Source organism: Muntiacus reevesi, chromosome 14 (genome assembly GCF_963930625.1).
Source record: "Muntiacus reevesi chromosome 14, mMunRee1.1, whole genome shotgun sequence".
In the NCBI taxonomy this organism is placed as follows: domain Eukaryota; kingdom Metazoa; phylum Chordata; class Mammalia; order Artiodactyla; family Cervidae; genus Muntiacus; species Muntiacus reevesi.
The window spans coordinates 51,731,839-51,746,291 of record NC_089262.1 but is presented as its reverse complement, the minus strand read 5'-3'; the positions used below and the strand labels follow the sequence as shown (position 1 = coordinate 51,746,291).

At 33.5% G+C, this 14,453-nt stretch overlaps 1 protein-coding gene across 1 annotated transcript in view; it reads right to left on the bottom strand.

The window, feature by feature from the left end:
- The window catches only part of IPO11 (importin 11), a 188,390-nt gene that overhangs the window by 93,888 nt on the left and 80,049 nt on the right, over nt 1–14,453 (bottom strand). The window contains exons 17-20 of the mRNA XM_065905431.1: nt 14,091–14,124; nt 13,845–13,885; nt 12,499–12,615; nt 7,575–7,688 (exon numbers count right to left, since the gene is read on the bottom strand). Of these exons, the coding sequence (XP_065761503.1) occupies nt 7,575–7,688; nt 12,499–12,615; nt 13,845–13,885; nt 14,091–14,124 (306 nt within the window). The remainder of the gene's footprint in view (nt 1–7,574; nt 7,689–12,498; nt 12,616–13,844; nt 13,886–14,090; nt 14,125–14,453) is intronic.

The window sequence follows — 14,453 nt, the reverse complement described above, 5'->3', positions numbered from 1 at the left end:
TTAAAAGGATGATTCTAAGAATTATTAAAACAAAATTAGTTCTGTTTACAAATGGAAATCAGTAGTAAAAAAATATTATTCAATTGCCTAATGGTAGTAAAACCATATAAATCAAGGTTACAAATATATGTTCATTTTAAGAGATGTCTCATATACATATTTATTTTTCCTTCCATGATGACTGAAGATGTGTAAACAGTGATGTGTTAAATTCTACAAATTATCTCAACTAAATAACTAAGCTAAAAAGAACCTAATCTAAATGCTCATCAGTTAAGATAACTACATCATAATACCTTCATATTCTAGAATACTCAGTAGCCATGAAAAAGGATTAGGCATGGAATGAAAACAATCTCAAAAATAATGACAAATTGGGATTAAAAAGAAGGGTGTATAACAATTCCACAAGCCAAACAACTTTTTTAATAGCTATATATCTGATATGAAGATATACACATAAAAAAGTTTCTTGGGAGCAAACAGAGAAAACTGTTGACACTAGTTAAATATAGATGTTGGAAAAGGATGCTGGGGGGGGTAAAAGGAGTCTTTTTTTTTTAATGTGTGCATTTTTTTAATAAAGAATTTATGCCAATTAAGTTAATATATGCCAATTAAGTTAAGAAAACAAAGATGGAGGAAGAAGTGGGGGGTTTTAATTTAAAATTCTAGTTGACTAATTACTGTCTTATGGAGGTTGATTCAGTGCATCACACTAAATCTAAGCATTTGAAAGGAACAAAAAAAGGATAGAAAATCAATTTCCAGCTCATAATAATCTCTACAATCTAATAAGCAAAGAAAGGAAACCAAACTATCAAACACCTCCTCACTTAGAAAATAATTCAGACGTCAATACAATTAATATATAATTACAAAGCAACAAAATGTATATGAATGCCTCTTTTAATGACACACACATACATATAAAGTCAAAATTTTATCAGTGGAATATAGATACTTCAGTGGAAGTACACTAAGTTTATTCTTAAATACATTAAGTTTGGGCCTTTCTACAACTATGCAAGGGTTGATAGACTTTATTAAAGATTTTTCCAAAGAGAAGATTTATTAAAATGTCACATTCAATAAAGTAGTAAACTGGGCCTTAAAATTCAGTTAAATTTTACTCTGCACAGCACAACTCTTAACAGAACAAAAAAAGGAAAAAAATGAAGGAAAACTAATCAAGTTCAGTTTTTAATATCAATAGACAATATTTCCTAGGAATGTTAGAATCTACTTACTTAGTGCACATTCTAATGAGCACAAAACGCTAGCATTAGCAAAACTGAAGTAAGTAACTGCTAAACATAAAAGACTCTCTCAGTTAAAGCGTCAAGAAATTTAGATTTGTAATCTAGTGGGTTGAAGAATGTGTCTAACCCCAGATGTGCAGCTTTAAGTAAATTTGAACACTTTCGATCCACAACTGTAACTATAAAACAATGTTTACAATTCTGTGAAATGATTGCAGTTACAGTTAAGCAGGGAGAAAAGAACAACACTCTCTAAAAAGTGGTGTTTCTCAGGGTACCGTCTTGGCTCTCTTCTCACGTGCTGTGTACTTGCTGATAATGTCCAAATCTATTATTGCCAACCCAAAACCTTTGAACTCCAGACACTCCTTATGACACAGGAAATCATCAACCAGAAGGCATCTCAAGTAAATCACTGAAGCAACCCACTATCTTCCTAAAAAATAGCTCCTGTTCCTGCATTTCCTAACTCAAGTGACATGAGCCACTGTCTACAGAGCAAAAAATTGTACCACAACAACCTCCTGTGCTTCTTCCCCCTCACCCCAAATCTAAGCAATCTTTAATTCTATCTCAAATTCTCCCCCTTCTTTCCATGGCTTTACTTCACATCATCGTCTCTTTCACAGTTAACAGAAGAGCTTCCCAACTATTTCTTTGACCTTAGTTTTACTTCACTCCAAACCAGTGTCCCCACTGGTGCACTGATTACCTTTCTAAAATACAAATGATAACACTCCTTCCTCTGAACTTCAAGACACATTCTTTATGCCTTCCTAACCAGGCCCCAGGCTTTCCTGGTGGCTCTATGGTGAAGAACCTTTCTGCCAATGCAGGAGACCTGGGTTCGATCCCTGGGTCAGGAAGATCCTCTGGAGAAGAAAGTAGCAATTCACTCCAGTATTCTTGCCTGGGAAATCCCAAGAACAGAGGAGGCTGGCAGGCTACAGTCCATGGGGTTGCAAAAGAATCAGACATGACTTAGCAACTAAGCAACAACAACAAGAACTGGCTCTTACACCCAACTGTGATACTCAATGCTGCAGCTATACAAAATGACTCTGTATTAGAAATCACTATGTTAGCATCTGGAGAAAGCTGATGGATATAACACATGCATTTACTACTGTGCTCTCCCAAGATTCACTAAAAGGATATATGAGTATGTGTTTTTAAAGATCTAGAACTCTAAGTACAAAGACAGCTTAAGAAGAGATAAAAGCAACTTATTTTTGGAAGCAGGAAAGAAAGACTGATTTAGCAGACTCAGAAAACCAAAGCTCAAAGCCAGTAGTGAAAAAGGGTAAGAAACTACCTGATGTACACTACAGAAACTCCAAAAGACTTGGGAACTGATAGCACAAGGTATTTTGGAAAAGGAAGCTGAACAGATGTATTAAAAATAATAGGACCTGTAGAAGGTATTTTAAAAGACATTTGATGACAAGCTCTCATCCTTGTGCATAGTCAAACAACTAACCCTCTTTAATCAGTACAGATTTGGCCATTTATTCTCATAAGGTAAAACAAAGCATCTGAAGACAAGGAGACATCAGGTAATCAAGACTAGGGATACTATATAAAACAGTGATATAATATAATGGGCAAAAGATCGATGGATCTTTCACTAAGGAAAGATCTCAGAATCACAGAACCAAAACATTTGTCACATACAAAAGAAAAGCTTCCAGCTAGACTATTCTAAAGAAAAAACCCACAATCAGCAATTTTCCCATATATATATTCAATCCTTTTGATTAACTTTTTAGTGCCCACTCTAAAATATAAAATTTATACAGACAAAATATTGATACAGCTCTTGAAGTTGAGAAATGGTTACCTAAGGATTCATTATACTGTTCTTCCTTCTTTTGTGCATGCTTCAAAGTTTCAAAAGAAAATAAAAAGAGCAGGCAACCGATCACATCAACAGATACGACTGAAGGAAACAGAGACCACATGTAGAGATAAAAGCTTATAAAAATAATAATATCCTTATTAGAATAAAACACTGTATTCATGAAACAAAAATGAAATGATTTTTCAACAATACAAATGATTGTATCTGTACACAAATGATTGTATACAAATATAAAATGATTATTCAACAATACAAAAAAGAACTCATTGAGTGAGGACGGACAAAACAGGGTTATGGGATTAAGAGCCACAAAAATAACACATATAAAATAATCAACAAGGATACACGACACAGCACAGAGAAATACAGCCATTATTTTGTAATAACTTCAAATGGAGAATAATCTATAAAAACATTGAATTGACTATGTTGTACACCTGAAATTAATACTATAAATCAACTATACTTCAATTCAAAATAAATAAATAAAATTTTAATTAAAAAAAAAAGTACTCATAGACATTAACAGTATTACAGCAGGAAAGAAAAACTCAATAAAGACTGAAAGATAAATCTCAAAAAATTCCCCAAAAGGACAAAGAGAAGGAAAAGCAGACATGAACAGTAAGAAAAACATAGGGTTGAGTCATTCATCTATCATCTAAGTAACAAGAAGCTCAGAAAGAGACAAAAGAAAAACATGAAGGTGTGGAAATAATCAACAGAATGTGATAGAGTTATCTAGAACCCAAGAACATGAGTTTCCAGTTTGCAATATACATCAAGTGTCCAGAACAGTGGAATGAAAATATACCCACATCATCATGAAATTGAAAATAGAAACACAGAGATCATGTAAGTTGCCAAAGGGAAAGAAGAGATGACACTTTCAAGAAACAAGAATTAAAATGGCTAAGGATTCCTAAGAGCAACTCCAGAAGCTAGAAGACACAGGAAAACTGCCTCTAAAGGGGTAAATTTAGAATTTTACACCCAGCCAAACTACTAGTCAACATGAAAACTATAAGGCATTTTCACACATGCAAAATCTGGACAAAATTTACCCCCCAAGTACCTTTTGCAGAATGCCACAGACATTCGTGGGCTCCAGCAGAAAGAGGAACTCATAACAAGGAAGAAGACAGGTACAGAAAACAGGCATCCTACAGAAAGGATAGGCAAGAAGAACCCTTCTGATGACACTGAAAGGGGATCCAGTTAGAACAGCCATGAACAAGCACAGAGTAAAAACCAGTCATACTAAAGCTCATATGAATTTTCCAGAATCCAAGACGATGAAAGTAATAAAATACCTGATGTGTGTGAACATACTGAAGGACTGTTTAGATAACAGGTGGACAGAATAGATCGTTACATAGAAAGCTAAATGTAGCAGGCAGAATTCTAAGATGACCACCTATGACTCTTAACTTCATAACTTCAGTGTACATAGATCATTCCCCAGTTATTCAATCAAATGCTAATTTAGATACTACTTTCCAGATGTGATTAAGGTCTCAAACTGAATGATCTTATAATAAGAAAATTGTACAGATTAGCCTGACCTAACCATGTGAACCCTTCTAAAGAGTTTTCTTTAGCTAGTTGCTAAAGAAACAGTTTTCTTTAGCTAGTTGCTAAAGAAACAGTTTTCTTTAGCTAGTTGCTAAAGAAACAGTTTTCTTTAGCTAGTTGCTAAAGAAACAGTTTTCTTTAGCTAGTTGCTAAAGAAACAGTTTTCTTTAGCTAGTTTTCTTTAGCTAGTTTTCTTTAGCTAGTTAAGAGATTCAAAACCTGAGGGGACTTGACAACCAAGAATTTCCCCACTGCTGACGATAATGATGGAAGGGGTCATGATCAAGGAATGTGGCTGGACTCTAGAGACTGGGAGGGCCCCCAAGGCTCCCCTGGTAGCTCAGTTGGTAAAGAATCTGCCTGCAATCCAAGAGGCCCTGGTTTGATTCCTGGGTCAGGAAGATCCCCTGGAGAAGGGAACGGCTACCCACTCCAGTATTCTGGCCTGGAAAATTCCAAGGTAGCCTGACAGGCTACAGTCCATGGGGTCACAAAGAGTCAGACACGACTGAGCAACTTTCACTGCAGCTGACAGCCAGCACTAAACTGGGACTTTAGTCCTACAGACCAAGGAACTGAATTCTGCCAACAAGCTGACTGAACGTAAAGAAAAATTTTCCTCAAAGCCTCCAGGGGAGAACTTAGTCTGGCAGCATGTCAATTTCAGGCTATCAGGCTGATCAAAGAGTACAAATGGTGTGCTCGACCTCTGACCTGCAGAACTGTGAGGTATTTTGAATGCCGTCTTATTCCTTTACATCTGTGGTAACCTGCTGCACGGTAACAGGAAACTTATAATAAACTAAGCAAACAAAATTATTAATACAGGAGTGGAGATTAGGCGGATGGTTATACAGGATAGAAAATCAGCCATATATAATGATAAATGACTTCAACATTCTTTACATATGAACTCTGTGTATGTAGTCATAGAAACACTAAATAGTGACCTAATTTAAATTATAATCTAACTATATTGGGAGGCTTGAAGGATAGGAGTCATGATACATAGGAAAATGAAAATTAAATCCTCATCTTCTATACAGGGAGGTCAAGAGATAATGATACACTATTTGGGTATCACCTCTGAAGGAAGACTTCTCTGATGACCCACATGAGGTCTTCAAGTCTGAGACAAGTAACCCACCGACTACCCCACAGCACCCTGCTCTTACTGCCAAAAGAGCACTTAGCTGTCCAGTCTTTCCCTAGACAACCACACTCGCAGAAAGCCTGTCCTAGTCATTTCTGTTTCCCAGTGGCTAGTATGTATTGCATATTGCAGGTGTTCAAAAACATGTTTATCAAATAAATGAATGCCTACTTCTACTGCAGCCAACTACTGCAGGCGAGAAAGTTTATTTTCATTCATTATTACACTCTTCAATCAGACAGACTATCAGTCTAGGTTCCTAGAATTTTAAAAAGGAAAACAAAAATAAAAACAGACAAATACTTATACTAATATCTGTCTACTAAATTTCAATAAATAAATAAATAAAAATGATAGTTGAAAGATGCAATGATTTCCATGAAAGGGAACTTACCAACAACCCTAATAATTATATAATTTCCTCAAATGACTGAAAAACTTATTTTAAGGTAGTCTCATTTTTAATGTTAAACATTATATGCTTTCTCCAAGAAGGGCAGATGATTACTTAGCTGAAAACTTGCACCACTGGCCTATACATATCCAGGGTGTCACAATGAAAGGAAAAGGTCCTATAGATTCCAAACATTTCCCTCAAGTTACTATAGATTCCTAAGGTTTCCTGAGGTAACACTGCTTGAAGAGCACACCTCCTTCATAAAAATTTCAAATTGAGTCTAAAAACACATTTAGCAGAGATATGAGGCAAAAGACATGAGGATCACTCTGTTCTGATGCTTACATGAGCAATCTCAGACTACTTGCTAACCTTCTATTAGCCTTTGTATCCTCATCTATTAAAGGGATATAATTTTTGAGGGTAATCACAAGAATTAAAGGATAGACAAAAGTGCTTAAAAAAATTTTTTGTATCACTATCTATGTATCTAAAACTGTCTCAGATAGAAATTTATAACTGTAAAACTCACCATAAATATTTGGTGAAAGAATAAGTTTATGGTTCAAGGTGACTGAAAAAGGTTTTTTAAAAAAAAAAAAACAACAAATATTAGTTTAACTTATTGGAACACTTTAGAGTAGTAATTCTTAATTTTGAAAGAGATCTCCCCGTTGGAAAAACTCTATCAACTTTTGCAGCAAAGGCAATAAAAGTCACTTGTGCATCCCTGTAGACAGATATTCTCATTAAGTGCTTACCTCTCCATTCTCTTATCATCAGACCATAATCCACCCTAACAGTTCAAATAAGAACTGCAGCTCCAGCTCTCTCTGAAATTTTAGGGTTCTCTCAACCTGCTGCACATCCCCATACCTCAAAGTCAATATATCAAATATCAAATTAACTCCTTCCCTCAAAGGCAACTCACCTGTTTTTCTGTCTTCCCAACAATATGAAAGGGAAAATTTTTACTTTAAATTAAGTGAAAATGGAGAGTAAGTTTATGTTCTTCCCTGAATACCAAGGAAACTACATGCAAAAAACAACTGACTGGAAAAATCACAAGTCTATCTTCTGGGAACAACCGCCTCTAATCAAAGAAATTGTCTTTTAAATGTAGAGAATATTTTTTTATATGTCAAAAAATGCTCATAGTAAACATAAAAAAAGTGTGTTTAAATTCTGTAGATCACACATGAACAAGAAAAATGTGAGGTCTTTCACTGCCACTAACACCAATCACATGAAAATAGTAAAAAAAAAATTTTAAAGGAGGAGAAAAAACAAAAAAACTAAACTAGAAAGTGTGGAGAAGAAACTTACCTGAACAAGATGAATAAGTGTTGTCAGAATAGCACATCTCAACATATTGTGCTCTTCACTCTGCTTCCAAAGAAGAGGCAAATATTGTACCAAACATCCTACATATGGTCGTATCTATCACAATAGAAGCAGAGGAAGCAACAGAACTGTGTTAGTAAAGAAGGTGACTTATTTTAGAAACACTGACCTATCAGGTCCCAGGTAGCAAATGGGTTAATACTTACTGGATGTAATGTATGAAGTATATATCCTTTTAAAGATAAATTCGACAGTACATAGAGACACAGAGCTCTAGGGTAAATATTTTTAAATAATTTTAAACAAGCAGCAAATTTATTGCATGAAATAAAATTTAGGAATATAAAAGTTACTTCTTTAACAGAAATAATAGAAAATGCTGTTATATCCTGGTTCTTTTTAATGAAACAACTTATATAGTTGGCAATTATAATGTTTTTAAAAGAGTCAGCAGTTCCTCATTCATTCAACCATTACCAAATGGCATCTTTCAAGTATCAGGCCCTGAAGACTAGGCACCAAGAAGAGGAGGATATAAAGGTAAACATATGAACCCTTAATCCTTTTCAAACGATAAAACTGTTAACCCCAATATGGATTAACTTCACCAGTTTTAAAAAATATCCCCTACATCACACACAGCACAGCTTGATAATGAGATTTTTGGAAAATAAAATGGAACCTGATTCCACACAGAACCTGGAAACAGCTCTCCAGGTTTAGGCCTACGGTTACCTAGTATTTGGAACTGACCTGATGACAGCACACTTGATGATAAAACAAAAGATTAGAGTTTCACAGTTTCAGTATTATCAATCCCAAGGATTAAAAATTAAAAATTTCTCCCATACATATGGCTAATTCACTTTGTTATACAGCAGAAACTGACACAATATTGTAAAGCATTATACTCCAATAATTAAAACAAAAAAATTGCTCCCAGAAACAGTAAGCGTTTCTTTATTCTGCTTATAAAACATCATACACTAAAAGTACAGCAAAAAAAAGTCTCTAAGATTTGTTCCCACCTGGGTTTAGGAGAGGAGATACCAAAAGATAAGAAGTTAAATATTTGCCCAAATATTTCAGTGAGATAAAACTGAATAAATATTAAGAGACTCTTCTTGTATACAATTCTGAATCATATTATTTTAACAGATATTTATTGAGCACTTAATTTTGCTAAGTGCTCTATCTCAAAGATCCCTTCAATTAACTTATAAAGGCAGACCGGTTAATACATAAAAACAGGTTTCAGAGAAACTAATGCATTCATATTCAACTAAAAACAGCGTGTTTTACTGATAAGGAAAGTTTGGGTTTTGAACAAATTAAACAGAATATCTTCCAAGGCATGGAAGAAAGGAAATATGTGCTATGAATTATAGACAGGGAGAATAATAAAACCAAGCACCCAATTACATTTGAAAGTCATGAACTATTTATATCCCAGTCTCAGTTGTTCTTTAGAGTATGCTCTAAATTAAAATTAATGCTTCAAAGACACTATCTTAAAAACCACTCATACGATCTGAGAGAACAGCATCGAAACATGTATATTATCAAGTGTGAAACAGATCACTAGTCCAGGTTGGATGTATGAGACAAGTGCTCGGGGCTGGTGCACTGGGACGACCCAGAGGGATGGGATAGGGAGGGATGTGGGAGGGGGGTTCAGGATGGGGAACACATGTAAATCCATGGCTGATTCATGTCAATGTATGGCAAAAACCACTACAATATTGTAAAGTAATTAGCCTCCAACTAATAAAAATAAATGGAAAAAAAAATTACTCATAGATTCAGTGTTGTAGAAGATATAAAAAGGGGCTGGCGATTAGAAAACAAAGTGATAACATGAGAGCCAACCACATTTCCTTAGGTTAGGAGGGAGGTAAAAAAATAAATTACTGGGGCAACTGAGAAAACCTGAATATGGACTTAATATCAGAAAACAGTACTGCATCAATGTTAAGTTCTCTGAATCTAATCAAGATTATGATTAAAAAGGAGAGGTCTAATATACTAGGGTAAAGTGCTGTGATGAAATGAAGTGAAGAATATATGGGTAGTGATTTACTACAACATGTCTGCATATTTAAAATTTTTCAATGAAAAGATGTAAAAGATAAAAAAAATACTATAAACAGTTCTTAAAGTGATTATGCATTTTTGGTAGACCAATGATCAGTTATTTAAGTAACATTTTAAAAACACATGGAATTAAGAATGTTTTATAGGGACAGGCTGAATATCCCACAACAGAAACGGAACCATCAGCATAGCACAACTGGGACGAGAGCACTCCTCCTCTGGCACTTCTCCTCCAAAAAACAGAATGGGGTGGGGCTCTCCTATGAGCATTACAGTCTTACCAGTTCATTCTACACAGGAAGATACCACTTTCATTCATAGCACATTAGAAAAACAAGTGAAACTTGAATATGTGACAGACTAACAGACGTTTTAACAAAGGTTCCATTCACAAGGGAATTTAAAAAGTAAGTCCCTATTAACATCTCATTTTAGCTAACACTTTCAACAGAATATTTAACATTTCACACTGGCTCTTTAATTTTTAATTTTGTTCTTTTCCTTCAGAAATGCTTAAGTCATTAAGAGATGCTTACCTGACATCTTATCTGATGATTAACACATTTTTTCTTGACTGTGTATTTACAGAATCCCTGAACTGGGATAATTTATTTACAGGTTTTCGAACTTCTTTTTTTTTTTTAAAAAAAAAAAGAAGAAATATAATCTTCAAAAAATTTCAAGCTATGGTACTAAAACTTCAAAAACTATTATGTGTCAGAAAGTACTGCTGTAAGATGGCTCAAAATGTTTGCAATCTAGTAGACAAAATCATATTTGTATACAAATGATACCTGAAGAATATCTAAGTGATGGTGTTGTTCAAAGGTTAACACAAGAAAATGTTTTTCCTAAAAACATTTTTCATGACCCTTTCCTATTCATGTTCTAAAAACAAAAAGTATTAATGGATAACTATCTCTTATTTACTAACGATATAGACATATGAGCTGCTTAGGCTATATGTGCTGTGAAAGATAACCATGGATAGAAAGAAAAGAATTTTTAAATTTACTAAGCAAGAGTAATGTTAAACTTGTGTGGGAAAAGGTTTAGTGGTTTGGGGAGATAGGGATAAGAAAATTCATTTCTACAAAAAGAAAAAAAAAGACTTCTTTAAGAAATTCCCATTAGCCAGATGATATCTAAATAAGATTATTTAAAAAACTGCCAAATCTTGCTTCTACAATATAATCAATTTTTAAATAATTTATTGCAGTTGTATAGTAATCTGCATATTGAACATTTAATATTAAATATCTGTGATAATTTTATACTCAGGAATCCTTGAGAGTTATCTTTACCATTTTATACATGAGGACTCGAGGTTCAAGACCATATCCAAGCCAAAGAGCAGAGACAGGGACTTGAAATAAGTTTAAAACACAGTCTCAATGTTATTTATAAATCAATATCAAAATGAAATAATGTAATTAATGTAATAAGAAACACAAGTGTTAAAAAATTGTAAGATATTACTACTTTTAGACATCAGGACTCAAATCTGCTCAAAATGATTAATGGTCACTCAAAACTGCAATGGGTGTTCCATCAATATAACGCTGAGTTCTGTTAGTTAGTCTGTTAGTGTTAGTTGCTCAGTCGTGTCCAACTCTTTGTGACCCCATGGACTATAGCCTGCCAGACTCCTCTGCTCATAGGAATCTCCAGGAAAGAATATTGGAATGAGTTGCCATTCCCTTCTCCAGGGGAGCATCCCGACCCAGAGACTGAACCTGGGTCTCCTGCATTGCAGGCAGATTCTTAGCTGAACTACCAGTGAGAAGGTTAACATTGAGTTTGAATATTATCAATGCCATTAAAACATCTGAACTTTGGCAAATTTCTTGACGTCTCAAATTGTTCGAGATAATGAATTCTAATTCCCACTCAAAGGTTTTTTTAAGGATTAAATGAGAAATATATGCAAATCACCTGGCACAGAAGTTGGAAACTTGTCATTACTCAATAATTGATAGCAATTCTCATCAACTGCTTAAGAATTAATAAGCAGGTTCAAGGTTGTCAGAATTCACTAACAGATTCAGGAGCAGACTCCAGGACTGTGGACTTAAATTCAGTTATCTTTTCCTAATTAATACCTCACAGATTTACTCAGCACTTTTCAAATAAAAATATGCAGTGTAAACTTGGATGTAAGAAATTACAGGATAATTACAGTGTGGTTCCTGGATTAACAATTTTTCACAAACATTAGGAGTGATAAGGGAAACTGAATACAATTAAATAATAATTTACTGTTAAAAACTTTACATATTAATTTTATATTAAACCAGTGATGGATATAACATGGCCTAGACTGCAAAACACACTCAGTTTTTAAGGTACAAACAACAGATTTCTGAGAATATTTGTATTTGCTGACTGACACTTGTGAGTATGCACTCAAACATATTAAATTTTAAAAAGTACTATGGCTGATTCATATCAATGTATGACAAAACCCACTGAAAAATAAAAAATAAATAAATAAACAAAAATAAATAAAATAAATTTTAAAAAGTATTAGTCAATATAAACTGAATTTTATAAAAGATATATAATTTTGCTTTCTAACCAACAAGACTACATTGTTGATCCAATTTTTTATTTCTTCCTTTTCTTAGGTCATTTTTTAAAAACGCAAGTATAAAAGTCAATTTTGATACAGAACTGAAATCACAACCTAATAGAACCATTTTAATGAATGTTTTAACATTAAACAATGTGTACAAAGCAAAGATACTAATGAATTCTACATATACTCTACACATTTCTCCAACATTTATTTTCAAGTTGACAACAAAATTACCTGCACGTTGACTCTTTCAATCACACAAGAAAGGACATGTAAAACATGCATCTTTGTGTCACATTCTGTAACTTGCTGAAGTAACTGAAAGAGTAGTGTGAACATGGTTTCCAAATACTGTAGGTAAAAAGAAAAAATAAAAGTTTGGTACAGAAATGTAAAAAACCTTCACATAAAGACAGAAATAAGAAGTAAAATTAAATCATAATATCAAAGAAATAAAAGACAAATAGACAGAATCTTACCATTACCTATACAACTTCAAATTGGTTAAGTTGTCAATATTTAGGGCAGTGATCTTCTTCTTTATTGCTGCTAAATGTGCCCATTTTAATTCACCCACAAATATTTTCAGAGAAAAAGTGTGTCTGAACTTTCTGTGTTTAAAGTTTATACAGCTAACTCAACCTTTAAAAGTGCTTTGTCACTTCTTTTCCACATATGCCTATTGTTTTGCAAAGTCTCCTCATAGCAAGAGGAATGCCATTACTGCACTCACATACCAGTTTTCTGATATAAATTTTTGTAGACAAACACTTGTAAGTACAACAGAATGTTTCTGATTAGGAAATAGAAAACAAAAAACCTATATCTGACTTTTTAACTTCTACGTCATGAAAGTTATAGTAGAAATTAACAAATCACAGGATGTCAGATACAGAAACATCTGCTCTTTCAGATATTTGGTTCACCTTTAAACAGATTGGTAAAACATCTTCCTTTCATCCAAAAGCATTTAATGATTCTTCTATTAAAGAAAAATTTCTGTTCTACAAGTTTACCCATTTATGACTCCATAAGAAATATAGGTAGATATTTTATCATAAAGTTTTCTTGTCTAGCCCTCTCAAGAAAACCAAACACTAAGGCCCCCATCATACTTACATATTTAACAAGTGTTTACTGAGTGACAACTATGTGGAAACAAAATAGGTGCTGAGGGTTGAGTGAAGAAAAAAAAAGAGTAAGACTAGGTATTGTGCTTTTCAGGTAACTGGTACTCTTGTGTAGGATAGACATATATACACAGACAACAGGGGGGATAACCTAAGGATGAAAAGTAACAGACAAATATGAAATGAAATGAGTAGATGTCTTATAATAGTGAGAACAAAAAGTGCAGCAGTCAACTCTAAAATGGATGACAAGATAATGAAACAAAAACAAACATAATTATTAAAATTAAAGTTACCAATAAAAGCAATCACTTCCAAAATAATCTAAATATACTTTTGAAAGCAGCTTTATTAAATAATAGATACATACAATTTCAGCTGTAAAATAACACAATATTCAAAAGACATAAGCAGAGAAATTGTTATAAAACCTGAAATAAATATTCTTACCGGCAGAAACTGATCTGTTCTAAACTCAAAATCATCAACAGGTGAAGAGCGGTTAAGGAATACTGAGAATACATGAAATTGAGACTATATGAAATTATCAGGATAAAATACATGTAAAAACCAATTATAACAAACCAATCAAAAATTACATTTTAAACTATCTCATAAATTACTTTTTAAAAATAAATTTTAAAGTGTTGCTAAAATCCCTTGCAGTGAAGTATTTTTAAAATATCTAAAGGATATTTAACTTCAGAGTTGTAGCTGTTTCAATACGGACCTAAAAAGAAAGTATATTGTGAAATCTGAATCATTCTGGAATTAGTAAACATCATTAATAACAAATGAGAAAAAAAATGTATCACATATCAATTTCTCTATCCTTTTTGTTAATATTAAAGTCACAACGTACATTAACATCTAGAAATAAAAGGACATTCTCCTTCGCAAGCAAGGGCTAAAAAGAAAAAGTAAAATTGTATCATCTCCCACCCTTCTCAGTTAACCATGATTTGCTTAATCCAGTCGATACTCCAGGAAGAAAAATAATTTGCCATAAATCTGCAGAGACTGTGAGACTGAGAGAAAAGACTGTGAAGATGATGCCAG